At 34.6% G+C, this 27,429-nt stretch overlaps 1 protein-coding gene across 2 annotated transcripts in view; it reads right to left on the bottom strand.

The window, feature by feature from the left end:
- Window positions 1–1,978: 1,978 nt before the first annotated feature.
- COL5A2 (collagen type V alpha 2 chain) overlaps window positions 1,979–27,429 on the bottom strand; it is a 143,852-nt gene continuing 118,401 nt past the window's right edge. For both annotated transcript variants that reach the window (XM_032638021.1, XM_032638022.1), the window contains 22 exons: window positions 27,320–27,418; window positions 26,197–26,304; window positions 25,866–25,919; window positions 23,578–23,631; window positions 23,311–23,364; window positions 22,839–22,892; window positions 22,314–22,421; window positions 22,148–22,201; window positions 21,555–21,608; window positions 20,585–20,746; window positions 19,816–19,923; window positions 18,572–18,679; window positions 17,111–17,164; window positions 15,023–15,130; window positions 14,394–14,447; window positions 12,174–12,281; window positions 11,729–11,782; window positions 10,615–10,722; window positions 8,423–8,714; window positions 6,615–6,802; window positions 4,353–4,592; window positions 1,979–3,667 (listed from right to left, as the gene is read on the bottom strand). In XM_032638021.1, coding sequence (XP_032493912.1) covers window positions 3,521–3,667; window positions 4,353–4,592; window positions 6,615–6,802; window positions 8,423–8,714; window positions 10,615–10,722; window positions 11,729–11,782; window positions 12,174–12,281; window positions 14,394–14,447; window positions 15,023–15,130; window positions 17,111–17,164; window positions 18,572–18,679; window positions 19,816–19,923; window positions 20,585–20,746; window positions 21,555–21,608; window positions 22,148–22,201; window positions 22,314–22,421; window positions 22,839–22,892; window positions 23,311–23,364; window positions 23,578–23,631; window positions 25,866–25,919; window positions 26,197–26,304; window positions 27,320–27,418 — 2,370 coding nt within the window. In that variant the 3' untranslated portion in view covers window positions 1,979–3,520. The remainder of the gene's footprint in view (window positions 3,668–4,352; window positions 4,593–6,614; window positions 6,803–8,422; window positions 8,715–10,614; window positions 10,723–11,728; window positions 11,783–12,173; window positions 12,282–14,393; window positions 14,448–15,022; window positions 15,131–17,110; window positions 17,165–18,571; window positions 18,680–19,815; window positions 19,924–20,584; window positions 20,747–21,554; window positions 21,609–22,147; window positions 22,202–22,313; window positions 22,422–22,838; window positions 22,893–23,310; window positions 23,365–23,577; window positions 23,632–25,865; window positions 25,920–26,196; window positions 26,305–27,319; window positions 27,419–27,429) is intronic.

Here is a 27,429-nt window from a genome sequence, read left to right as displayed (position 1 = left end):
GTGTTGTGTTGGATGGTGGCGGAGAGTGAGGTGACATATTCAGGTTTATATTTCAGATTGATCGCTCTGGTTCTCCTGGGAGTAATGGATCAGAAGAGGGTAAGAATGGATGCTTAAAAACCTTTTAGAAGGCTATTGAAGGAGCCCAGGTGAGAAATAATGATAATGTGAGCTAGGATAATGGCAGTGGAGGTAGAGCGAAGGGTATGGCCGTAAGGAACATTTAGGAAGCAAAATTGAAAATACTTAGCAATGCCAGGGTTCTGGCATTGTAAGGGAGAGAGAGGTGACAAGAATGACTACCAGGTTTCTGGCCTGCCTAAATGGATGAATGATGAGGCTCTTCTCTGAGATAGGGAACACAGAACATAAATCAGCTTTGAGATATAAGTATAGTAATTTTTTGAAACATAATGAGCTACTAGTACTTCTGAAATCCAAATGAAGATGGTGAGTTAAACATTTACACATGCATTTCTTGAGCTCCCAGGAAAGATTTAGGTTGTGTATATACATTGGAGCTATTGACATTAGATAGAAATGACATGGATAAAGCCGGTGATGAAAGAAAGAGTATTGAGTGTGAAGGTAAAGAGAAAAAGACTGGTCCCTGGGGAATGCTGACATTTACATATTGAGTAAAATGATCATTGATAAAGGAGACTGAGAAGAAAAGCTGCTCTTGGGTAAGCCAGCCAGTCTGATAAAAAAAAAAAAAAATCATCCTACTGGCAGGCCCCACGCTCCATAGGCTTTTGGTTGTCTTTGCAGCATCATTGCCTTGGTTTGCCACTGTTGGACCTCAGCCCCCAAATCAGCTTTTAAGAGGTTATTCTTAGTCTCTCCTAAAATTTTCATAATTTCAAAGAAAAGTGTTATCCTGAGGTGTTCTTTTTTCATGGTGGGATAGGAACTCTAAGTGAGGTGGTTCCAATGATTATTTTTTTTTCCAGATTTTTCTTGCACTTGCTTTCTGCCATATAACAACATTGATGTGAGGAGAAATGTTCTCTACAATTTCTTTGAATCTTTTTTTAATTTAAAATAATTTACATTGAAACTGGCTCATTTGCCAAATTTTGTGTTAGGAGTCTGGGACTTTATCGGCATTGTCTGTGTTTTCTTTGCTATTTTTCTTCCTTTCTGTTCATTTGGGGAACTTTCATTTGTATTTTTAATAAAGTAATAATAAATTAATTTCACCATCCTCCCCAGCTGCAGATTATTTCACTTTTGATTATGCAGAGTTTTGGGGGTGTGTTGGACATGACGGAAAGAAGTACACTCGTCTAATGAAACCTATAGATATGGAACAAAGGCAAGAAATTTGAGGGATTCTGGAATGGTCTGGGACAGCCTTTTATTTGTAACATTCCTGAGGTTCAAATAAGAAGTGGTATTTCTATAGCTGAAAATTATTAGTGCTTTTGACTTAAGAGAATCACCACGCATTTCTGGCTCATCTAGCTGAACTTGTACAACTTGTACAGGTTGGACTTGGAGGAAGTGTTACTACAAACAAAACTCACAAGTCTTTAGATATATACATATTCAAATATTCAAAATCAAGACGTGGAGCTCAAATAATAACCAATTTGGGAGAAAATATTGTGAAATAAATATTGAAGGTAAAACTCTGCAAACATTTAGGCTAAATTCATATGTGATACACTGGGACATACGTTTTATTATCACAGTTTATTCAACCATGAAAAATAAGTTGCTTTTCTCTTGTTATCAATAGTCAGTACCCTGAGATTTTTAAGGGCATAGAGAGTGATAATTAGTGTCGTGTTGCCTTTGTGAGTGATGCTGCAAATTGATTTTCTTTATAAGCCGGTATCTACATGATGAAAGTTATTTGTTGTTTTATCTTTTAAACAAATGGCAAACAAAGAATACCACAACACCTAACTTTTCACTACTGAAAATGAAATGGATCTAATATGTTCAAAGGAATTCCACGAAACGAAAACCATTGACATGACAAAAGCGTGCATTTAATTCAATGCTTTGCAGAGATACATCACTAAAGTTGTGTGCATGGCTTGTCCTTTGGGATGGTCCCAGCTGTTTATTTTTAAAGAAAAAATAAAAATGGAGCCAACAAATGCAATTAAGGAAAAAAAATCCTTGAGACATAAGGGGACCTACATGTTCTAGTCTAAGAAACATGCAAGTATTACAAAACATTCCAGATACAGTATGACAGATGAACAGTGAACAGGCGCTGGAACAATGCTCCTTCTTTCAGAAACGGGAAGTGTAACAGTTATGTTTTCACAAATGGTATTGATGAAACCATCTTTATTTTTAAAGAATTTTATAGAAGGAATTTTAGCACCATCGTTAAAGGAAAAATAATAATACACTTTAGCCCTGCCTATCTCCAGTCTTGGAATAATCACAGAAGCATAGCACCTTTTAGTATCTAAAATATAAACAAGACTAGTAAGTCCATCCCAGCTTGTAGAGATGAGGTAGCTCATGCTAAGAAATGTTGGGTCATTTTTCCTATGAGAGTTCAAAGGCCAAATGTTCTAATTCCAATCATCAGATTTGATTAGAATCAGCTCCACAACTCTGAGTTTCTAAATCCTTTTCTTCATTATAGGCCTCAGGAAGATGAGATTGTACATGTGGAAGACTCTCAACTTTGGGTCCTGAACATTTTTTTTTAAAGTTATGTGGAAATTATTTAGCATTCTATGTTTTCTTAAGCAAGGAAATTCAAATGTATTCAACGGTATACTCATTTAACTTCTACCTATATTGATAGATCGAGTCAAGAGGGGAAAGTAGCTTTAAAATTGAATGAGGAAGAAGTCTAGATTCACCACACTTTACAAAAATTTAGGATTACTTTTTTTTCAGAAATTCCATTGAATATATACTATTTTAACATTCCATTTAAGACAGTGAGAAACTGATATGTTTTTCATGGTTCCCTTTAAAGAGTCTCCATGTTAGTTATACAATATCAAGACATGCATGTGGGTTTCAATCACAAGGATAAACATTTTGCTTTCATTTTTAATTGATAATCTGGAAATGAGAGGTCACAAAAGGGCACTACTTTCTATTTTTCCAACTGCAGCCACGTGAAATAAACGTGTTTGGTCTTACATACCCCACTCTTTAAGCTATCTGCCAGGAAGAAAGATTTTCTTATAAATACTAAGCAATTTTGTCATTACATTGAAATAAATTGAAGAAAATGGAGATTTATTTATTCAAACAGTTTACTTTTTTTAAAGGTTGTCATAGTCATGGATCATCTTAAACCTAAACCGCTTATTGAAAAATATTTTAAATCAATTAAAACTTGAGGATTGTAAGTAAAATAAATATTCTGAAGGATAAGGAGGCCAGGCACTTAAGACCATATATACAATGCTGATGCAGGATCAGCCATTACTTCAAGAGTCTCAGGATCAGCTTCAAACAGTCAAAGTCCTGTGAATGGTGGTGGTCATTGAGGGTCGGGGTGGTGCTCATTGTTGATGTATCTCGGCTTGCTTCACACAAAACAAACTGGCCCAATTTCGATGCCAAATTCTTGGTCTGTACTGCCGACATCCACAGGGGCAAGATCTATAATGGGCAAGCGTGCCACATTCTGTGTTCTATATTCAAAGATGGTCTTGCCCACATTTCCATTTCGTTTCTGGAATTAAATGGTACAACGGGTTAACAGCATATACAAATTACTCCAAAGATTTTGGACAGCAGCTTCCAAACCAGTTTTTATAAGGTAAAAGCAATGATTTTTAGAACACTATTTAAAAGTAAGAGCGCTGCTAACATGAAGTGAGATACTGGCATAACTGGCAGGCATTTCTCTCATTCTTTAAATTGAGAAAATGACCTTTATTCTTTTGCAGCTTCCCAAATGGTCACTAACAATATAAATTATGAAAGCCTTTTTGATTTTCACAAGTGAAACCATAATTCATCATTAACTATTTTCCTTTTTTATATCTAGATATGCAAGGGGGAAGACGTATAAATCAGTGAAAAATGTAAGGTAACTCAGATTGATTGCATATTTTAGAATCAGGAAATCATAAGCATGGAATTGAGATTAAATAAACTAAGTAACTTGCAGGAGAACCAAAGTGAGTTTACGAAAGAGCTGCAAGGATCCAGTCCTTTATTGTTTTGTATTAAAACCTCTACCGGTATTTCACGTACTAACACACATTCAAATTTACCCTAAGGAACAACTATAAACAAACTGCTGTTGTGTTTATATACAGGGTAAAATTGCCCCCACCTCTAGTGCCAGGGCAGTATTTTTAACAAAATGATTTTTTTCTTCAACCAGATCAATATGGATCAAAAGTACTTACAGAGCAAGTATCATGAAGAACTACATATCTGAATCTAACGTTTCCCTCTGCTTTGATTTCTAAGTCATTTGACCCTTTGAGAACCACAGCTTTCTTGAAGTTCTTAGCTTGATCATCCATGTATCCTACACTGTTTTTACAGATGTAAGTAATGTTCTGGGAGGCTTCTTTCGATAAAAGGCGCAAGAAGGTCATTTGTGTAATGGCTGCATTAGGTGACTGGTGGTCTCCATAAACAAACTAGAAAAACAAAAAGAGTCTTTGTTATATGTGTCTACCCCTCTTGAGTTCTTATGGTTGGACTAATAAAATTGGCACAAGACAGATTAACAGGAGAAAAAGAAACAACTTTAAATCAGGACACAGGTCTCATAGAAATGGGACCTAAGAAGTGGCCAAAGCAGGCAGCTTTTATACTTTTTAGACAAAAAAACCAAAAAAACAATAAAACAATAAATTTGAAAGGAATTGACAGGACAAAGAAACCTAGGTTTGGGTATGTAATTGGTAAGGAATTTAAAGTTTGGGCTTGGGTAGTAAATTAATAAGGAAGTAACAAGGTTTGTTTATACAGGCTTCTTGGCTCTAAATTCCCTGTCTCTGATGATAAAAATGTCTTTCTGTCCCCCAGTACAGGAACGGTACTTTTCACAAGGGAGATTTATTTCCTGCTTTCGGGGAGACAAAGAGCAGGGTCAAAGTGTCCCTCTTGCATCAACCGTTACTTAAATAACTTTAATTCAAAATAATCAACATGCCACTGAATCATATTTTGGAGCGGCCTGCCCTGGGCCCCAATATATGTAATACTGATTAGTTTTATAGTGGGGTGTGTGTGTGTGTGTGTGTGTGTATTGATTTCAGACAAATTAATTTTGAAGAGTATTACTTCTTTTGAAGAGTATTATTCTTTCATATAACAAGATATTATACCTATATACATAAAAATATCTTAAAATTTCTATGAATATTCACAAATAAGAAGCTTTGTCCTTACTACCCCAAACAAGTGGTGATGAAACCAAAGCTAATTATAACTCACCAGAGAAAGTTTAAGTATTTTTAAATTTGCTTCTCTATTTGTTTAAAAAAAAATCTTGAATATTACTTTTTAGAAGAAGTTATATACTTGGGCATAGGTTTGGATATTCAATCATGTAGCAAAAATAACTCACTGTTTTTATTGTTAATTATAATAAGAATTAGGACTTAACTATTGGTATAAAATCTTTTTTAACCCGACAGTTATATACTTGTAGGAAATATGAAGTACGAGTTTTCCATTAGCTAAAACAAATAATCAAAAATAACTTCCTACAGGATATTTCCTACCCATCTTCTACTTTGAGCTTTACTTTTAATGCTCCTATATGAGTTTTTTTACATAATATGCTAACTAAATTACATTTCACTTAGGTATATTTAAATTAAAAAATTTTCCTTTTCATTAAATAATGGTTGATTCTAGTATATCCTACATATACCCATAATGTCCTCCTACTATTTTTATTATAAACAGGAGTTCTGAGAAAAGGTCAGGAGCAGAGCTGAGAAGAAAATTTCAGAGTTAGGCTGCCATAAAGAGATCTGGAATAGAATTAGAATCTAAACACTGGACCATGAAAGAAACATAGAGGGGACTAGACTCAGAAAAATATCAATACAATGTACATAATCATAAAAATGCCTTAAGTTTAAATAATACTAAAAGGTTTGCAAAGTGATTCAATCATTAAAAATAATATTATAGTAATTATATAATATTTATCTATAACTTACCAAATACTAGACACTATATTAAGCATCTTATATACACACAGAAACTATGAGATAAATATTATTGCCCTCACTTTAAAATGGCGAAACTGAAGCTCCAAAAGGTTAAGTGACTTCCTAAGGTCCCAAAGTTAGTAAGACATCCAGGTATGAGTCACCTAGGTCTTCTGACTCTAAATATACTTCCTGTCTTCCAACTATGGCAAGATCCCTTCAACTCTACTCCACAGTCAGTGTCATGTGCATTAAAGGAGCTAATATGAAAAATAAATTACTTTTGTACATTCCATCAATGGGAAAATTATCATTCAAAATTTATGTTAATTTAATTCATAGTAATGTTTATGCAATGATACTGCAGTTGTAACTAATGAGAATATATCACTTCAAAATAAACCCAGTCAAAAAATAATAGCACAGTCCTAAATACATACAATAAATAATGACAAGCAATGAATACAATTTTAAGTAAACATATTAAATTACCTGAGATCCTCTATTCATATCAAGACCATACCAAACAGGCTTATTATCAGGAGATTTGCTGGCCCACCAGGTTTTACGTGGTACACTGGATGGGTTTGCTGAAATACATGTTTCTCCTGTTTCCATGTTGCAGTAAACTTTGATTGCATCTTCAACAGATCCCTGGTTAGGATCAATCCAGTATTCACCTATTTTCCAAAATAAAAATATTTGATAAATAAAAAGAATTTCAAACATGATTATGAGTCTCTAAAAGAATTAACAGAGGGTTCGAAAATATGGAGTCATTGATTAAGGACTCTTTGAAGAGAGAATCACAGTTAAAGAAACACTCTGCAGCTAAGGAAAAAGTAACTGTTATGCATTTGGGCCCTTTCTACATGCCAGGCACCTTGCCAAAAGGTGCCTAAGGCTCAAAACACAAATGTGAAGAAAATATCATTATACCCATTTTACAAATGAGAAACTATACCAAAAAGAGAGAATCCACAGTAAGTAAGCAGCTTTGCCAAAATGAACGTGTTCCCACTTAATTTGTAAAGCCAATATTTTAAAACAAATAATAATGGAATGTAATAAAATAATGTATTCGAAACTATGAATAAAGTAAGTAAATGAGTCAAACTACAATTAGAATGTTATGAATTATCTCACTGGCCTTATTTAGAATTGATCTTCTCATGTAGAAGAGATCCTTGAAGCAGGCTATACCAAGATAGTGCTTGGTGCTAGAGATACAGTCAGTAAACACACAAAATAATAAATTTTTGTGCATATATGCCTATGTACACATCTGTGTGTATATTTTGTACATATATAAAATATATGTATATATATTACATGTATATTTAGATACATATATATAAATATATACCATTTATATAATAGTATATGTAATATATGTATAAAAAATATAAATATATGTATGTATATATAAAATGTATGTATAAAATATATAAATATATGTATGTATACATAAAATATACATATAAACTATGTAGGAAAAGCTGCATTTTAAATGAAATGAAGGGGCATTTATTTGGTGGTGGGATGTAAGGTATAGAGTTAGTAATTGAATTGCTTATTCTGCAAAAGATAACCATTTTAGCTATCCCTGTCAATATCATTTCAAAGTTAACTGAAACTCTTAAGCATTTCATAGCTCATTCCTATGGCCTAGGATCTTTCTTTTCCAGGTCTTATTAGATTAATCAAAATGATAGAATTTTGCAAACTTCAGGCATGGTATATACAACTAGAGAAAAAGACTATTTAATTCCAAAATATTTTATAACGTAACTATAACATAATCCTGCAGCAGAGATTACTGAAGTGTGATTTGTAGAACAGTAAGTGACATGAAAAGAATTCCATATTCAAATAAATTTGGGAAATAAAATTTATACTTTATTCTACTCTTGATGATCCAACTATATGTTAGCATATTAAATCCCTGAGAATTACTGAGGCAACCAAATATATTTAACCTTCCGTAAGCAAGTATTTTGGACATTTATATCACCACAAAATTATCAATATTTTAAGACTTCTGGATGGAATTGGAACTACCACCGTGAAACTGGATCATGAATAGGCTACGTCCTCTATTAAAGCGCTTAGCTTCTCACGCCCTAATTTTTCATATCATTGGCCATCCCCACCACTAAACCACAAACTCTGTGACTGTCCACCATTTTCTCTCTTGTGTCTATCACTAAATAGAGAGTAAATAAAATATTTTGGAATGCATTGGAGAATTACACATCAGAAGCAATGAGCTTTGCTCAAATGGGCAGCTGTCTACTCACCGCTCTGCTTTGCAGAATGGCAAAGCTTTAAGTCATCACAAGTTCGGGCTGGGTGCTTTCTAGAGCCATCAGGGCTGCGCATGGTTTCGATCTGACTACTGAGTGACTTCAGGGTAGCATGCACCCCTGGGTCCGTTTTGTTTTTGTCATCAGGAGCTGCCTGATCTTCAGTAAACTCTGGAAGTGGATCTGGCATGCTCTCATCATAGTGCCCCATGATATCCCCAAGAGCAGCTGTAAGGTGGCCAGGGGGACCCGGAGGGCCAGGGGGACCAGGCTCGCCAGGAGGACCCTAATTTAAAAAAATTGGAAATACATTTAACACATTTTTTTGGTTTTTGTTTTTCTATTGGACGCAAAGGCATTGATGGGACTTGGTGCAGAGAGAGTTACAATGCAACACCCCAATGTGATGGTACTTGGGAGATCTGTGACTCATGCCCTTTTTAAACTAGATGGTTCTGGCCTGCGAACCTGTAACATTCCAAGGGTGAGAAATGATGCATAATTGCTTTTCAGGCAACATATCTGCAAGTTGGCATCTGAGGTAAATAAAGAGCAAAGCACAAAATATTTGCTTTGATGTTTACCCTTGAAGATGCAATACACTTTATGTTAAGAATATATAGATATGCACACTCATTTCCAAACTATTCTGAGCAAGGCACAACTAAGATGTTTTAAAAGGATTTATGGACAGAAGCTGAATGAGGATATGCAGAGGAGTTGTGGGTGCTAGTTCTATAAGACTATACATCAACGCCAAGGAAATACACACAAGAAACACCCGCAAGAGAATTTCCCCGTATTCCCAAATAAGGGGGAAAGCACAGGAAGTCTTTTTATGTGCATTATTTAGTGTGTAGATCAAAATCCTCTCTATACTAAACAAAACTGGAGGAAGTTCTCTTTGCCCTTTTTATTAGCAAAAAATAAAGAGCTGTCTTACTTTTTTTTGCCAAACAAGAACTACTAGAGCAAAAGGGAGATAAGCACAAAAATTGGCAGAGGCTAGAAAAGTGGATCCTCTCTATTAATTTCCTTCTGCATTTTCTCAAGGAAGAACTCAGCAACTTGAGAGAATTAACCAACAACCTGAAGATATGTGTGGTCCACATCTCTCGTGGGGAGTACAGTCCTGGCAGGCAGAAGGCTGGAGTTCTGTTACTGGCTCCGCCACTTGTTACATGGCTCTGGAAAGTTGCATCAACCTCTAGTGCAAACATTTCCTCACCGTCAGGAGACTTTAAAATCTGTGTGGTTTTTTTTTCTTTAAGATCATATCATGATTCCATACATTCCTTTATGCTAATCTCAGGGGAGGGGATCTTTTTTCTATCAAGGACCACTAAAACACAAGATGAAGTCAATCGAGAGCCACATAAGTCAGAGGTATTCCAATTCTGTGGCTGTTTTCCATTTAAAGATAGAGAAATAAACAAATAGAAAATATTCCTCTTGACGACCACAGGAAATGTAAAGCTATTCTTTCCATGTAATAAATATTTGGCTTAATGGTATTGACACTAAAGGGTAGAGACAGAATAAGAAAAGGAAAATAAAACCAAAGAGGAAGAAACACGAGGGAGGGATGCATAAACTCATATATACACATGCACATATATACATGCAAGCATGGCAGATAGAGGAGACTGTTTCTCAAAGTTTGTCTTCTAAGAAGCCAAAGTCTAACTAAAGCAATTTTTATAGCTTTACATAATCCTCAAGTCAATACTACAGAAATATTTTATTAAAAGTTTTCATTGAAATCCTTTCTGAATTTCGTTTTCAGTAAATAACTCTTCGATTTCATAGGCTTCACTTTCCAGCATTTTCATGAATGAATGCATTCATCAAATCTCACATTTAGTCTATTGCCTTTTAAAGCAAAGCAACATTTCCATAACTCTAATTATAATACAGTCATAACTTACTATTTGCTTTCATTGATATCACAAGAAGTCAAGGTCTAGGTAGCTTGGACTCTGATTTTATATACTCTGAATAATCTGTATTAAAATGTTTGAAATAGCTACTTATACAGACAAGCTCTTATGTGACTTTCAGACTTGTTTTCAGGGTTCCCTGAAGTCTTTTGTCCATCATGCTGCACAGACATTCTTTAGACAGAATCCAAGCTATGAGAATCAATAGAATCAATCAATCACTTGCATACAAATCTGTGATTTTACCTCAGGGCCTGCTTCTCCGACACTGCCTCGTACACCAGGAGGCCCGATGGGCCCAAGTGGCCCAGGGTTTCCTTCTTTACCTGAAGGACCAACTGGGCCTGGAGGACCCTGTAAGCAACAAAGACTGCATTTTAGATTCTAGGAAGAAAATCTTTACAATACCTTTCTCTGATCAAAGAACTATTTCTTTATGGAATTATCAGAGTGATTTCTCATATTCGTTTTCCTAATGACTAATAAATGGAGTTCTAGCACTTTCTAATGTTTACTACTTCATCACACATGAATTTTCCACCATCCATGCAAGGTAAAAGACCAGTGTCAATTAAAAACGTTAATGGACTAGTCATCTACTTTTACTGGTAGGCAGTGTTTCATCAAATTTCATGTATTGTACACCTAACTAGAAATTCAATTAAGTAGGAGTAAGAAAATGACAGAAGGAGTGTCTGATATAAATTAAATTTGTGCGCCTATACCCCAGAAACTCATCACATCCTAGTAATTTTGATACTGTTCTCAATTTTATGTGTGATTTGTTTGCACTGTATTTAGATGCAGAAATTTTTTCTAATGATTTTCCTAAGTAATTATGTGTGTCAATTGTCTTACGGCATTAATGACCTATTAGAGGCAGCATTAATACTAATGTAGAATTTCTATAAGCTTCAAATATTGGTTTCATTTTATGATTTGCTTCCTAGTTAGCCTTATGCCAAACACTTCTGAGGAACTATTACAATTACTTAAGGGAAAAAAATAAATACAGCTTCAAAATCTATCTCCACTTCATGGTAAATCCTATTATATCATTTCAAAGAGTACAATTAAATGGAAATTTCAATAAACACAGAGTAAGAAAATGAACTAACAGATGAGTACATCCACCCTAGGTAAGAGATTTTAATGTGGGCCCATGAAGTAATATGTCATATTTCAGGATATTTCTACTTAAAGGTCAATGTGAATGGTTTGTCTCATATGTTTGCTGCCAGCTTCAGAGAACCTAGGCCAACTCCAACTTCAGTACCATGAAAATGATACTGAAGCACTAACAGTATGCCACCAGGAGCATTGTTATTTACATCTGCAATAAGTAAGTTTTGTTACTTACCCTTGGGCCAAATGGTCCTGGGATTCCAGCACTGCCTTGTTCACCATTGGGACCCTTAGTAGGAAAAAATAATGATGCCAAAATATTTATATCCTACGTTTTACCATTCTTAGCTTTTTCAAATGTCCAGTCATTGACTTTAGCAACATAAACTACTTTCATAAAGTCATCAACCTCTATAATGTTTCATGAGTTGACCAATACTAAAGACAACTGTAGGAGTAATGATGCATATATCCTTTTGCTTTATTTCTTTCCTACAAAATTACAGCAAATATATGAACAATTATATTGGATAGCTAGGTAATTAGTTATTCATCGAGATATTCTTTGAAATGAAAATAAGATACAAAAAAACCCCATCCATTTTATAGACAAATGTTCATGTCAAGATACCTGTGTATTCTCACATGCAGGGCAAATAATACTTAAAGGGATAACTTACAGGAGGCCCAGGAAGACCCTGAAGACCAGTAAAGCCTCTGTGACCCTTCTGACCTCGGTCACCTCGGTCTCCATGATCACCTTTGTCACCTCGAGGTCCTTGGGGTCCCTAGAGATAGGGTCATAGCATGGATATCGCCTGTTGAGACTGCAATTTACTACAATTTTACTTTGTGCAATTGTATTTGCTACAATTTTGGGTACTGTATTTTATATGAACTAATATATTTACTTATCTAAATAGTATTAGACCTAGGAATTTTTGTCTCTTTTTCTCAAGGAATTAAGGCAATCGTTAAAATCATAAGATGTATAATAACGCTTTCCTAAAGATTCAGTTTTTTTATGTTTATCCTACATTCAGACTAAAATGAGGTATTTTAAAGTTTGATCTAGCCTATCTGAGACATTTTCCAAAGATTATATTTCACATATTTAGCTGATATCATTATGTAAAAATACTGCCACCATATATAGATTCTTTTAAATTAAAACGTGAGTTCTTATTTACTTATGTTACTTCTAAGAATAAAATGTTTATTAAATTTGCATATGCAGACAAACTAACTAGATATGAGCTGGGACTATGTTAAGAAATTGGCCATATTTGAAAGTTGCAGAGGGAGTAGATCTTAAAAGTTCTACCACAAGAAAATAAAATTTGCAACTATGTGGGATTATAGATGTTAACTAAACTTACTGTGGTAATCATTTCACAATATACACCTATATCAAATCATTATTACCTTAAACAAGTACAGTGTTATATGTCAATTACAGCTCAATAAAACTGGTGGAAAAATAAGAAACTGGCAAAAACTTGTTTGAACAAATGAAAGAGGAATATCATCATCGAACCACATCCAGCCAAAGAAAACACAAAGAACTCTATGTTATCCTCATATCTGCAATATCTGTACCCAAATCAATCAACCCTGATCCTGAGAAACTAAAGAAAAAGCAATAGTTGAGAATCTAATTGTGGGACAGAAGCTACACCAAGAAGTGAAAATTATCTGATCAATCTTATCAGTCAGACTTTTTCTTTGTTTGTAAAAGCCTCGGGTAGTAAAGGCAGCTCCAAGGGTCTAGTGGTTCACAGTAAACTGACAAGTAACACAGGGTCACCTACTACAGGGAAAGCTTCTGTTGTCTTTAAAGTTTTTCTAAAAGAGAATTGAAATTCTATCAATCTGACTTTGGAGAATGGAAGATACTATCAAATACACTGGCTCTCAGGTTAACTTTTCCCTTAGTTTTTTGTTCTTATTTTGTTTGGTTCTTATTTTTTAAATTGGATACCCTAATTTTCAAACAGTACGAGAATCTTTTTTATAATAAAAACAAGACTAGACCTCAGTAACTTCTACATATTGTATAAAACAATGTAAATTTAAATACTAAAATCAGTTTGAATGTTTTTATAATGTCAGAAAGGTTATTTTATTTTAGGGATGCCCCTAAATTTCATAATTAAAATAAACTAAACCAGAAAGCACCTATTTAAATTATTAACTAGAGTTCATTTAATCATGGAAAACAAATTGTAACTGGTTAGAAAACCATTCACTTGACATGCCATGTAACTATAAAATCTTCTCTAGCCTAGCTCAAATCAAAGCTGAGAATGATGATTTAATAATAGGTCATAATTTTAAGGCTATAATTGTTCTTCATGAATATAGATATTGATATTGAATACAGATATTGATTTATATAATGTGTGTGAAAGAAACATGACCCATTAGACTGCCCGTAAGAGATGATTCACTCATGATAAGACATCAATATAATAATCATTAACCTCGAAGCAATTGCAAAAAGCAAAAAAATCAGAACATGGGCAGGGCAGTCTAGTTGAAAATAAAATATATTTGAATAGTACTTTTCAAGTTTACAAAGAGCTTTCAAACCCATTTTCCTACGTAATTTTTAGAAAATCTCAGAGAATGGCACTATTTCTCCTGTTATTTTGGGAGAAAATTGTGACTCTAAAAGTCTTAATTGATTATTGAAATAATTTTTAGTTAAATTCAGAGGAGCTATATTAACATTATAAAAACAAATATAAACTCCTGGGTATCATTTTAAATCAACATTTTGTTCAAAGCTTGAAGAATCTGGTAATTTTCACTTATGAGTCTTAAATTGTACTCCTTCTTTGGGAGTATATTTTACGTAAGAAGACATATATTTTAAAAAAAAACAACAGAGAACTTACAAGTAAGCCACGTTTCCCAGCTCGACCAGGTGGTCCAATAGGACCCCGAGAACCCTAGAAGAAATTTTCACAGATATTAATACAAAAATATGGATGCATTATATAGACATAGAATTCAAGAATATATGTTTGTAGTTGAATACTTATATATGTGTATGTGTGTATCTAAGTGTATAGTTCTATGGCTAATTAATTAAAACCAGGCTGAAGTCCCTAGGTGTAAGAATGTGCTCACTATAACCCCAATGACATTTCTATAGTCGATTTTATCTATGGTCTTCACTGAATGAAGATCACCTTAGTTGTTTACATAAGACATTACTTGCTTAAATTTAACATGACACATCCTTATTACATGTCCTATAAACAACAACATTTTTAGATGATGAAAGTCAAAGCATCAGGGTTTTTGAATACCTATTACCTATAGAATACCTATTACCTATACCTAATACCTATTAGAAATCAAATTTTTAAGACTAAAAAAATTAATTCCTAATTGACTGTTTATCATTCTTTGTTTAGAGTCCTTAATCAAACACACATGTCATTGAATGCAGGCATATATGTAGCTCATAATACAGTATGTTGATGTTTATAACTGTCAGTGTGAAACTGACTCTCCTTACCGGATCTCCTCTTTGTCCTGCATCTCCTGGGGCACCAACGGGACCGGGAGTTCCAGGGGCACCCTGAGAGCCTGGCAGACCTGCAGGCCCAGGGTCTCCACGATCACCCTGACAAGAAAACCATGATATTATCTTTTTAATATTAATTCTAAAACAGCCGTATTCTATATGCTCATGCTATTCATGAGAAGGAAAAATATAACTTTTTAAAACATATTTATTATTTTACTAATATTTTACTTAAATATTTTAACTATATTTGCTTATTAATAAATCAAACTGAAAAGAATGAGATATTTTCCCCCAATTTCATCCCTCCCCTCACTCTCACCCTATTATTCCCATAGTCAAGATTGCTGGACTATAGGAGTGGTCACCTCCAGAATTCAGCATGTTTCTTAGACCAATAAGCCTTCTAACTGGGGTATCCGTGCACTTGGTATAAACAAAAACTTTCCAAAGAGTGTAAAAACGGAAAATTCTAAGGAAACCACTTTCCAGATTTTCAACTTCATATGTGTTCTTTCAGAAAACTGGCTTGGAGCATCCTTCCCTACTTCCTCTTTAATAATCACCCTTCTCTCATTTTATGAAATAAAAGCAGATATCATACAATCTGCAATCTTATTATGCTGCAGTGCTTCGAAGAATAAACACCACTGGGCATCAAACTAAGGGACTTTTCCAGAATGCACAGTTCACTTAAGAATAAAGCGAAGAGGTATTCGGAAAGAAAGAGGAGGCTCCTTATTTTACCCAGAGGACCCCATTATGACAAGGCTCCGAATCTTACTTGTCTCTTTAAGTCAGAGATGAGATTATTGTTACATGAACGTGTATTAATATAATTATTTGACTTGAGAAACGGAGTCAGACCTTTTTTCTGACAGAAGTTAAGTCTTATTTGACTGATTAGTTTGGCAACCAGGATAAGCTCTGGCAATTAGGTTGGAAAATTGATACATAATACATTGAATAAGCTGAATTGGCAACTCCAAGATTTTGAAAAAAATATATTGAAAGCACATGTACATTTAGAATTTACCAAGAATTACCTCCTTTGCAACAATTAAAACTTGTGATTAAAATAAAATGTGATGGCAACTTAAATTATGCATAGGAGTTCATAGATTTTCAAAATTATATCAGGGGTACATCAGCAAAATCTTTGAAGACTACCACACTGGATAATATATTACCGACCGAAGGAAAAACCTAGATGCCAAGAGAATTTGCATTCCTTGGCTTTACGGTAGATGGAGGGGAGTGGCCTTACCCCAAGATTCTTCAAAACTCTTTCTTCCCCTCTCTTTGAGTGCCTACTAGATACTTTAAACAAGTTATTTGAAACACAAATGCCCAGTGGTATAGGTACGAATCATATTTAAAGTACTTGAAAATTGAGGTTCAGAAAATATGTTCAAGATCACATAGCTAGTTACTTAAAGAATCAAGATTCCAACCAGGTCTCTCAGGTTTCAAAGCCCATTCTGCTACATGATGAGCTCCTGGAGTGGAAAGAGCCTCTGCATCATAATAGACATTAGAGAGGGTTTTTGTTTTTGCCTTCCATTTACTACTAAGTAGTCTGAGACAACTGTGTGACTGCCCAAAGACACTAGAGTTTCAGATAAATTTGGGGATATTTTCAGTTCAGCACATGTCTAATTTAAAAACACATCATGAAATATACAATATTTAGAAAGACATGGTTTATTTCCTCGTGGGGCATTCACTTTAGGAGGTGAGTAGAGAAATTTAGATGTTACACAGCTCTATTTGTGCTGCCATACTTTTGTGAATGAGTTTGAAATTTAGACTACTTCATATGTATCCTCATCCAAAGCCTTCATGGTGCACCTTTTCCTACTGTTAATTAAAAAAATGCCATCTCACTTGGCTGTGTATTCAAACTTTCATTTATAAGATCTACTCAAATTATGACATTACAAAAAAGATTGTTACAATCAGAAATTTCAGGGCTGCATTGGAGCTATGAGAAGAAAGAGTAGCTTTTTACTCTTTAGTATTACAAAGATTTCAAATTTACATTACTCCAGATTTTTTAATCAGTGAAATTGCCCTTACACGTTCTCCAACAGCACCATCCCGTCCTGGAGTACCATCATTACCAGCTGGACCCTATAAAGAATCATATTTGAAAAATGAATTAACTGAGTAATAAAAAATCACATTCCAATTGCCAGAAAAATTACAGCATGTTTTCCACCTCTCTTCCATATTATAAATTAGCATTTATGGAAATTTCAGTAGAAGAAAGTCTTCTGCCATCTTTCTATTACTTTGATTTGCCTGTAAAATTATTAACACATTCTTACATTTTTGGTGCCAACTTTAAACGCAGTTTTGTTTAAGACACTATTTTCCACTTACAATTCAGTGCTTATAAAGTGCAATGTTATTTCCTTTCCCCACATACGTATTTCATATTCAAGTATTAAGAATGCCCAGTTATTTACTATAGCAGCTCAACTTTAAAACTGTCCTGACATTTGCCACAAATTTGGGCTCTTCAATGTTTGGTGTGAAACAGTACTAAATCTATGTTCAGGTTGGCTTAATCAACCTCTTCAATGGTGGGCCCAGAGGAGGTGCCACCAGATGGAGGAGCTCTACCACCAGAGAAGCCCCCAGACATTCCTCCTGGTGTGCCTCCTGCACTAAGTCTAAATTCCTCATTTCTATTTTTTATTTTTAAAAAAGAAAAAGTATTCAAATTCTTCTAAATAAATAGACAACAATTACATTCCCGGTATTTTATGTTTTGTTTATATTATCAGTGAATGGTTTCCCTCACATTTACTTACCCAAATAATATCCTTAAAGTTTAAAGTAAAATATCTGTTTAGATATTAAATTACTTTAAAAAATATATAGTCTCCTTTTCCTATTTTATTTTGATTTTTTTCAGAACTATATTTTTACCATTTGAGCAAAAATTGCTTTGAAAGGCATTGATTGTTTCTTTCAAGAAAATGTGACACTAAATGTTTGGTGATTTACTCATTAAAGCACTGAACAGAGGAAATTCCAACCTATAACTTCTCAAATCACCTTTCAAAAGCTGATTTCCTCTCAGAAGAGACTAAGGGAACATGATCTCCATAATGTAACTTTATAGGGATATGTAAGTAAAAGCATGTCTACTTCACAAGCTGTAACAATTATATTAATCCTATCACCATAAAACTTGGCAATTTTGACAAATATGCCATTACAGAATGAAATACTAATAAGAGAAAAGGTAAATGGTTGTGTCCTTTCACCTTCAAAATAATTTGGCAACAAAATAAATCAACTAAAATACTTGGCTCCAGACTAGACGAAAGTCAGTGCAAGACACAAATCTTACTACTTTTTCTTATGTCATCATTTCGTCAACTCTCTAGGCAAGAACACATCAAGAAACATCACTAGGAAACTTCCTTCAGGTCAAATGTACAATTTCTAAATTGACTTCTAAATTTAAAAAATGTCCCCGGAACACCCAGATGAGGAGGGGAGAGGGATTTTCACTGTAGTACTCACTTCAGGTCCTGGTTCTCCCACAGGGCCATTTGAGCCTGGGGGCCCCACTGGTCCAGGCGGGCCTTTATCTCCTGGTGCACCAGTTGGTCCTACTTTTCCTGGTGTGCCCTGAAATAAAAGTACAAATATGTCCACCACTTCTGAAGAAGTTTAAGGAGGCCAGTTCACATAAAGGCTACATTTATTCAAATGGCACCCCAGTCCCTCCTTCTATAGTAATAATTGTCCATTATCCCACAACACTCAGGTCACTGTAGTGCCTTCCCAGAGGCATGTGCACTTCTTATCACAATCATCCTGACATATCAAAGGGAATAAAAAGCATCCTTTGCACCAAGTCAGGTTCATTTTGGTTTCTAATCTGATGTATCATTGTCATTTCTGGATGCCCTTCTTGAATCTGTGTCACTAGTAAGATTTGCTCATCTTTATTCATTTCTGCTTTGTCTGCTCACTTTACTTCCATATCCTGGCACTTTGGTCTCAGTATTGGGAGATTTTACCTCCAGGTTCCTTGGCTCACTCCTGATAACAATAAGACAGCCCTTAACTCCTGGTTTTCTGGTTTCACATCTCCACCCACATGTCCCCAGTTCCAAGATCCCAGCAGTAAATCTCTCTGTCTACATTCCATATAAAAACACCATTTTTTTCTCAAGCATGTAAACTTTCAGCAGTAAAATTTAGTCTCTTCAAAGCTAACAGTGAGTTAAACTTTTATCCATACTCCAGGGAATATGAAATTCTTAGCACCCTCCAGGGAACAGGAGATTACTTTCAGAATCCTTCTTTATTGTTCACCCCACTTTCACCTCCAATATTACTTTAGCTCAACTACTTCTTCCCTTTGATGGTTTATGAAAACTTACTCTCTCAACTGTGAAATATGAGTGTTTCTGTTAGGCATGCTTATTTAAAAAGAGGCTACCTACTCACCAGGAGATTATCCCCTTTCTCTAGCTCCATGGATATTTTTAATCTTTGAAGAAAGATTTAGAGTCACCAAAATCTATATCCTTATTTGTCTACTTCTCTAGTCCCAGAGTTAAATGACTATATTTTTCAAGGACTTTCTAAGGTACTTAAGTAAAGAATTTGACATTTAAAGTCAAAAGGTTTTTAAGATACTCAGAATCTGTGTCTAAAAAAGACTTCAAATCTATTAAGAAAAAAAAGATAAATTTTCCCTTCACAAATTTTATTGCATATAATCAGATGAAATATCAACCAGTGCAGCTACTCACTGCTGGGCCTGGAAGGCCGGGCATCCCTCGCTCTCCACGCTGCCCCGGCATGCCGACGATTCCTCTTTGCCCAGTAGTTCCAGCTGGACCAGGGGGACCATCTGGACCCTAATTTTGAGGACAAACTATAATGAGGAATTCTCCAGGGAAAACTATATGCAAGCACTTTACAATAGATCACAGCTTTACAGGTTTTTTGGTATGAGAAAAAGTTCTCTGTTCCATAAAACCATACTATGTATGAGTAGTCAAGATGTATAATCCACACTGAGCCTCTAACATTATTTAAAGGTGAGAATGGCCCATTTAGTTGGAAAGGAACTTGAAGATTAATGTGAATATTAGTAGAATAAAAAAGGTAACTATTCAGGCAAATATTTTTCCTCTTTTTAAAATGACTAGAAAAATTTTAAAACAAAGAAATAGGGCTCTATCTAAACATGTTAATGTTGAGGCATTTGGATATTAAATACAATAGTTTGGTTTAAAAAAAGATTCTTCATTCAATACAGATATTTAACAAAAAATGTTTCCTTGTTTAGTTTCTGAACACCATATCCATGACTATTATATTTTTATATCTGTACATATACTTTTTCCTAGAGCAGAGAATTATAAATTAAAAACCTATAGGGCATAATGCATTTAAAGGATTATGAAAGTGCTCAGGATAATATATAAACAGTTTCTCTGTGGCAGTAATTCTTATGAATTTTTACTAGTAAATATCTCAGTTAGAGGTGGTCTAGAACAAAGATTCCAAACTTACAGGTTGCCCATCTTCTCCTGGGTCCCCTTTGTCTCCTGGGCCACCAGGGGGGCCAGCTGGTCCTCGATCTCCTACTCGTCCGTGAGAGCCGGGGTCCCCAGGAAGACCTGGAGGTCCCTCCTTCCCAGGTTCCCCTAAGGGCCCTGCAGGTCCTGGAGCTCCCTAGTACAACATAGAAAGAGACCCAGGAGGGCAAAATGGAAGCCACGTTAGAAGACCTAATGTGATGGTCTCTGCCTCAGAGGCAGATTCCCAAGCCTCAGAGGTCCATTTTTCCTGTTAGATGATCACTCAGTGGATTTAAACAAAAATAAAAAGCACAGCTGCCACACAGCTGATTCATTTCCCAGAGGAAAATCTAATTATTTGCAATTACCTTTTAGTCATTATTAAAAGTGTGCTGACAATATTGAAAAATCAACTATACTTAAATTAAAAAATAAATAAAAGTAAAGTGATTTGGAATTGCAAAAAAAAAAAGTGTGTTGAAGTTAACTTGAATTTTCAAACTCCATAAGGCTCTGCCCCAACAATGAATACATAATATTGATATTTTATTGTCTGACCTGATCTTATAATGAAAGAATAGCTTTTATTAAAGATAATTTCAGAGATTCTTCCTAACTGAAAGAAATGATTATTAGCACACAATACTTTTACTATTTAGTGCCCAAATGAAGTAACAGTCAAACATTGGGGCTTAAAAGGATTTGCAAATAAGCTCCTCTAGGAAACACTGGATGATTCAAGAAGGATTTGCTCGACAGCTTACCACTATGAATTATTGGGACAAGAGTTGTCAACATGGGATAACAACTAATTAAGGGATTAAACAAAAGAACAAATAATAACTCAATCAAATATATGTGTGTATCATTATAATATGTACATATGTATGTGTTTGTGTATATTTTTATGTGTGTGTAAAATTACTCTACTATCAATGATTTCAATTACTGAATCGACTTACAGTAGGACCTGGAGGTCCAACTCTGCCGGCAGAACCAGGAAATCCTGTAGCACCCTAGAAATATAATATCATATAAGTAATTTTAAAATAAAAATTAATTCTATACACTTTATAGGGAGTATTAATTTTACAGGGATACTTAGGCCTTTATATTCCTCTTGTTATGACCAATATATATTTTTTCTTGTATCCTATGTTTTTGGGAATGGATCTGGATTAACTAGTAGGAAGGATACTATTTTTCTCTTTCCACTTTCCATTTCTCTTGAATACATACAAGTATATTGAAGGCAAGGGCTAGAATCACATTAATATTTTATATAACAGAATTATACAAAGTACTTTGACATTATTCATTCCCTCTTCCATAGGTAATATATTATTTATGTTACATATGAGGCAGCTGGGTCTCCAAGATCAAAAAACTAATTTTAACCCAGATCTGCATCAAAGTTAAGCACTCCTTCCACTACTGTATAGTTATACAACTAAAAATTTGTTGTTACAGGTTCAAATGAACTTTAAAATGGCTATAAAATAATAGGTATCTGTGGCTAGCTGTGTGTAATTCCCAGAGCTTCAAACCAACTTACAGGTGGACCCTGAGTTCCTCGACCACCTTTTAGTCCAGGAACGCCATTAGGACCCTAAATAGAATGAAACAAACAAAAGATCACTATAGGATAGAAATATGGTCTAAACACAAGGTCAAACAGTGGGCACTGGACTCAAGTTGTGTTTTTTTTATTTGAAACTTACATGAGGGCCTGGGGATCCTGCTAGACCTTGTGGTCCAGGAGAGCCAGCATCGCCCTTCTGTCCTGGCTCTCCAGGTTCACCTTTTACTCCAGGCTGCCCATCAGGACCCTACATTAATTGAACAAATAAACAATTGATCATAACACTTATAGATATATTATTTCATGATAATTATTCCTAACATATCATTTTTTCATATATGGTATAATGGTGCTTTGAAATCAGTATAAAAGCATAGAAGAAAAGAAAAGGCCCTGATAAGATCTTTGAAGACAGTCTGAAAAAATGTTACACCACCACATTTTTATTATAACAAATAAGTATATAATTCAATATAATGCAAATTCATCCATTTTGGGGCCAGTTCATGAAAATATGTATTGAAATGAGAATATTGCCTAGAAAACTATGTTTTCCAGAATCTTGAATATACCCTCAAAACACATGACAATGATAAGTAATTAAGTTCATTGCTGTAACAAGAGGAATGTTCATTTGTAAATTAGGGATATTTGAAAATCATACCTGGGGTCCAGCAAAACCAACGGCTCCAGTTGGGCCATTTTCACCACGAGAACCCTAGAAGACAAACATTACTGTAGCTTTCACACATTATTCTAAATAGGAACAGTATTTTAAAATGCAATTATATAAATTTGTAGTGTCTTGAAATGTACATATAGAGAAAGCAGACATATTGCTTGAGGAGGACTCTTAAGCGTGATGTAAAGGGTCATAGAAGAAATTTTCCAAGGCCCAAAGTCTCAAAGAAGCTTCTAATTACTTAGTAAATGAGCTGCCTACCTAGACTTAATAGATTGTATAGAAATAATGCAATGATTTTTTTTTAAGTTTAATGAGAATAGTAAAAGGTGAAAACCAGGAAGTTAAAAGTAACCTAATCCAACAGGCATGGTTTTATAAATATCAAGACAAAATGATGAATCGTTTTACTGCTCAAGCTCATACTGAAGAACATCAAAATACTGTCACTTACAGGATTCCCACGGGAGCCAGGTGGGCCAACTAAACCTCGAGGGCCAGGTTCTCCCTAGAAAGCAGATTTTAGATTGTTATTGTCCAAAGCAGTGGTAAAACAGTATAACTGTAGGATTTGGGCCCTATGTGTAGGGCGGATGGGAGGAGAACTCTGAGATGATCTAGTCCAACTGTCAAATTTTATGAAAGAGAAAACATTATGAAAAAGATCCAGCATTCAAATCTCAGGATTTTAAGTCCACAAAATAACAACTTGTGACATTACCTTTTCTCCAGTAGGACCTGCAGGACCAGGAGGACCCAAGGGACCCGGAAGACCCTGCAATTAACATAACATAGGCATACTGAGGAAAAGAATGCACAGAAATCTCCATGTGTAAACAAACTAACAAAGAAGGGACTATTTTGTTACAGCTGACTGCTTTTGTAAAACATTACCTATAATAAATGACATAACTGTATATTCTCAATATTCTATATAGTCTAAAACAATTTCCAATGGATTTTCTCCACAAAACGTTTTAATCTCTTTCATCCAACTCAACTCCTCCATATATAACACCGTCTTCAAACATTAGTATGAAATTAGCGCTACCCTTCAACAGTGTTTCTGTGTTTCTTAGCTTATTTAATTTTGCTAATACCTATTTGAAATGTGACAATAGATTGAAGAGGCTTTTCTTTTTTTGTATAGAATACTATATTCTTAAATTATACTAGTGAAATATCACTCCTTTGTTTTTTTTAAAAAAGTGAAATTCTACTAAAGCACTCAGTTTTCCACATTCCCCTGTGATGAAAAGGAGTTGCACTACCCCGCTACACTGAAGATGACGCTGTTCTCTGGCTCAGAATGTAGGGTGCTACCACATGGGGTTTTCTTGACATGAGGTTACAATCTTTAAACTGCTGCACTGCATTGGAATCCTTCCTAAGACAGGTTTTCTCTCTCATATTTGTGTATTGCCTCTTCACAAGCCGCCCAGATATCCTTTTGTCATTTAATTTCTACATGCATTACTGCAGAAACTTAAGGAACAAAATGACTTTTTAATTTTATATCTGTGACAAGAACATAAGAAAACTGTGATCTTAAATTCTCTAGATCTATAATGAAACAATGTTCTGCCATCCATTTACCTAATATACTTCCTTAAAGGATTTGATTAAATATAAAGGTGACTTTATTACGTTCTCATTTTTTTCATACAGAAAAAAAGTGATTCATTTTTTTTTCCTTTACCATGAGATTACAGCAAATGCTCTGCTCTGCTTCTTCCCTAAAACAACATATTTCCCTCACTAAAAATGAAGCAGTCATTGCTTAAATCTTGATCCTACTGCATTGCATTTTCATAGTTCAAAGGAACAATAGATATGTATTTCAGCTTTCTCCTTAAAATAAACTGTCAATGCATCTCTCCTTCAAACAGCACACTACTTACTGTGCACTCCAGAGCAACCATGATGTGAAATACAAACCATAAACCGGATTTACTTAGACCACTTTTTAAAAATATTAAATCAAATATTAGATTTAATTAAAAGGCAAAAGATATTTTGAGTTCATAATTTGCTAAACTAAGTGCTTCACCCTTAATTAGCTTTCCAGAAAAAGAAAAAAGGGATAATTATCACTAAGGCTAAAACTTTTCTATAATTTACTTTATTTCTTTAATCAAAAGTTAATATAATCAATGTATTAACAGTGGCTCAATGGACAGAATCAAAATATTAACAGTGGTTCAGTGTCATCTCTTTTTAAATAGTATAACGGCTATTGTCAGGACACAGCATGACAACTAACAGCAAACCATGTCATACTGAACCAGAAACTATTTATCAAATATCAGGAACTATTTCCAGGAAATGCTGACTGTCTGAGCAACTGTAACTACCTGCTCTTACCTGAGAGGATCATTCATGTTTGAAAATATATTTTCAGTCTGATTGTCTGATTATCCTTAGAATTGCAAATACATTCCATTTTTAAGGACATAAAGTTTGTTAAATGTCAATTTCTGGAAGGATATTAAACAATCCTTCTTTACATTTCACTTATTCAGCCTCTTTATCAATGAAAGCATTAATGACGATTCATCATGCAGTAATTTTCTCACCCCTAACATTTAGTATATTGAGAAACATTTGTCACACCTTTGGCTACTCTGTAAAACTCTACTTGCCTGCACTGGAATGAGGTCTAAGGTAACTCACTAGAGCAGCATTTTAATAAAAATAAACATTGCCCTTGAAATAAAAAGATAATAAAGATAAAGAGGGCCCTACCGCTTAAAGCACCAATCTCATATGCATAATAAAAATGTGTCTTACTTCATTCTCTCAATAATGACTATTTTTTGGCTTGTTCTAATTCAAGGTAAGCAAAGTGAATATCTGTGGTCCATCAGTGTCAAATCTCAGATCTCATCATTCTCCTAATCCTGACAACCATGGAAACATGAACCTTATTTTTTAAAGTTCAGGCAAATTCATATGATAGTGATGATGTTGATTCCTAGCCCAGCTGCGGAAAGGAATGCTTTCACTTACTCTTGCTCCATCATTTCCAGCTGTGCCTTCAGCACCTTTCTCTCCTATGCCACCCTGGAAAAACATACAAAACACCATTTAATCATTTAATTGTCTTTTTCCTACACTTGCATGGAAGCTTCATGAGAGCAGGGACGTCTCTCTAATGTTCACAGCTGTATCCCCTTGGGCCTAGAACAGTGCCTGGGACTGAACATTTTCTAAGTACACATATATTGAAAGAATAAATGAATGAATGACTTGTGACTTAGGGTGGTAGAAGTAAAAGTCTGCCCAGGAAATCATTATCAGTAGAAAGTGTAAATGGATGAACTAAACAAACCAAACTTACTCTGTCACCCTTGGGGCCAGGAGTTCCTGCAATTCCTCTTTCTCCCGGCATACCTTGAAGACCTGGTGGGCCTGTATCTCCAGGGGTCCCAGTTGGTCCTGGACTGCCCTGAAATGAACCAACAATAAGTAAGCTCCCCTATATTTTAAGGTTGAAACTATATGAAATTCCTGTTTTGGTAAATCAAAAATAGTAGAATCTTGGCAATTTCATGTGGTTCAACCTAGTGCTTATATTTTTCATTTGGGAAAACTGACTCTGAGTTCATTTAAAAAAAATCAGATCTTGCTGTTTCGATTGTTGGTTTGTTGTCAACAGTCTCTTTGGAGAAATTGGGTACCAATTCAAATAAAAATGATAGAATTGCCTTTTTATTTTCTTTTTTTGGCAACATCATAGGGATTCTAATAAAAAAAGAAGACATCACATTTAGAGAGTATTCCATTCTCTCTCTATAGAACCCATGATAGGAAGTTGGCTTTTCGGCTCATTCAGTAATTAAATTGAAGCAGATCTTCTTTAATCACTCTGGCCTTTGAAAGTAATAAGGGATCTAATATTATATGATCATGAAAAATTCTACTTCAGTTGTTTGCACTGAAGTTGGCCACACAGTCTTCTACCAATTTTAAAACAGCACCCAAAAGGAAATGGTACTGATTTTTGCCTTATAATGTATTGTACTTTCAGATTTCAAAAGTGACATACTTTCATATATTAAGTAAGCAGAACTGTAGAAACTGAGACAAGGAAAATGGAGCATATGATTAGGAAGACATCCTAATAAATTACACAATTTTCGATTTATTGTCTCTGCTTATTAATATGTCATTAATAAAAGTTATATAAATAAATATTAGAAATAGGTTTGTATATGAGAATGTATCACTACTTTATGTAGTGATCAAAAATCCCATCAAAGAAGAGATTCTTTTTTAGCTGACTCTTTAGTGCCAAAGAAAAGCCAAGAAGGTGCTCATTAAATATTTGTTGAAGAAATTATATAATCAAATATTTTGTAAAAACAAAAGAAATAAATAATAATAAATCCTAGCACCATTATGTGTTTATTGAGCAGTAATTTTAGACCATTTTAAACTACTGAGCTCACTACCATACTTACTTTTGGACCATCAGGACCGTGTCCTCCAGCCATTCCCTTCTCACCAGGAAGTCCGGTTATTCCTGGTTCTCCTCTTTCCCCTGGATTTCCTCGTTCTCCCTACACAACAT

This window comes from Phocoena sinus, chromosome 7 (assembly GCF_008692025.1).
Source record: "Phocoena sinus isolate mPhoSin1 chromosome 7, mPhoSin1.pri, whole genome shotgun sequence".
Classification (NCBI taxonomy): domain Eukaryota; kingdom Metazoa; phylum Chordata; class Mammalia; order Artiodactyla; family Phocoenidae; genus Phocoena; species Phocoena sinus.
Note: the sequence above shows the minus strand (reverse complement) of the source record. Positions and strands in the feature narration are given on the sequence as shown.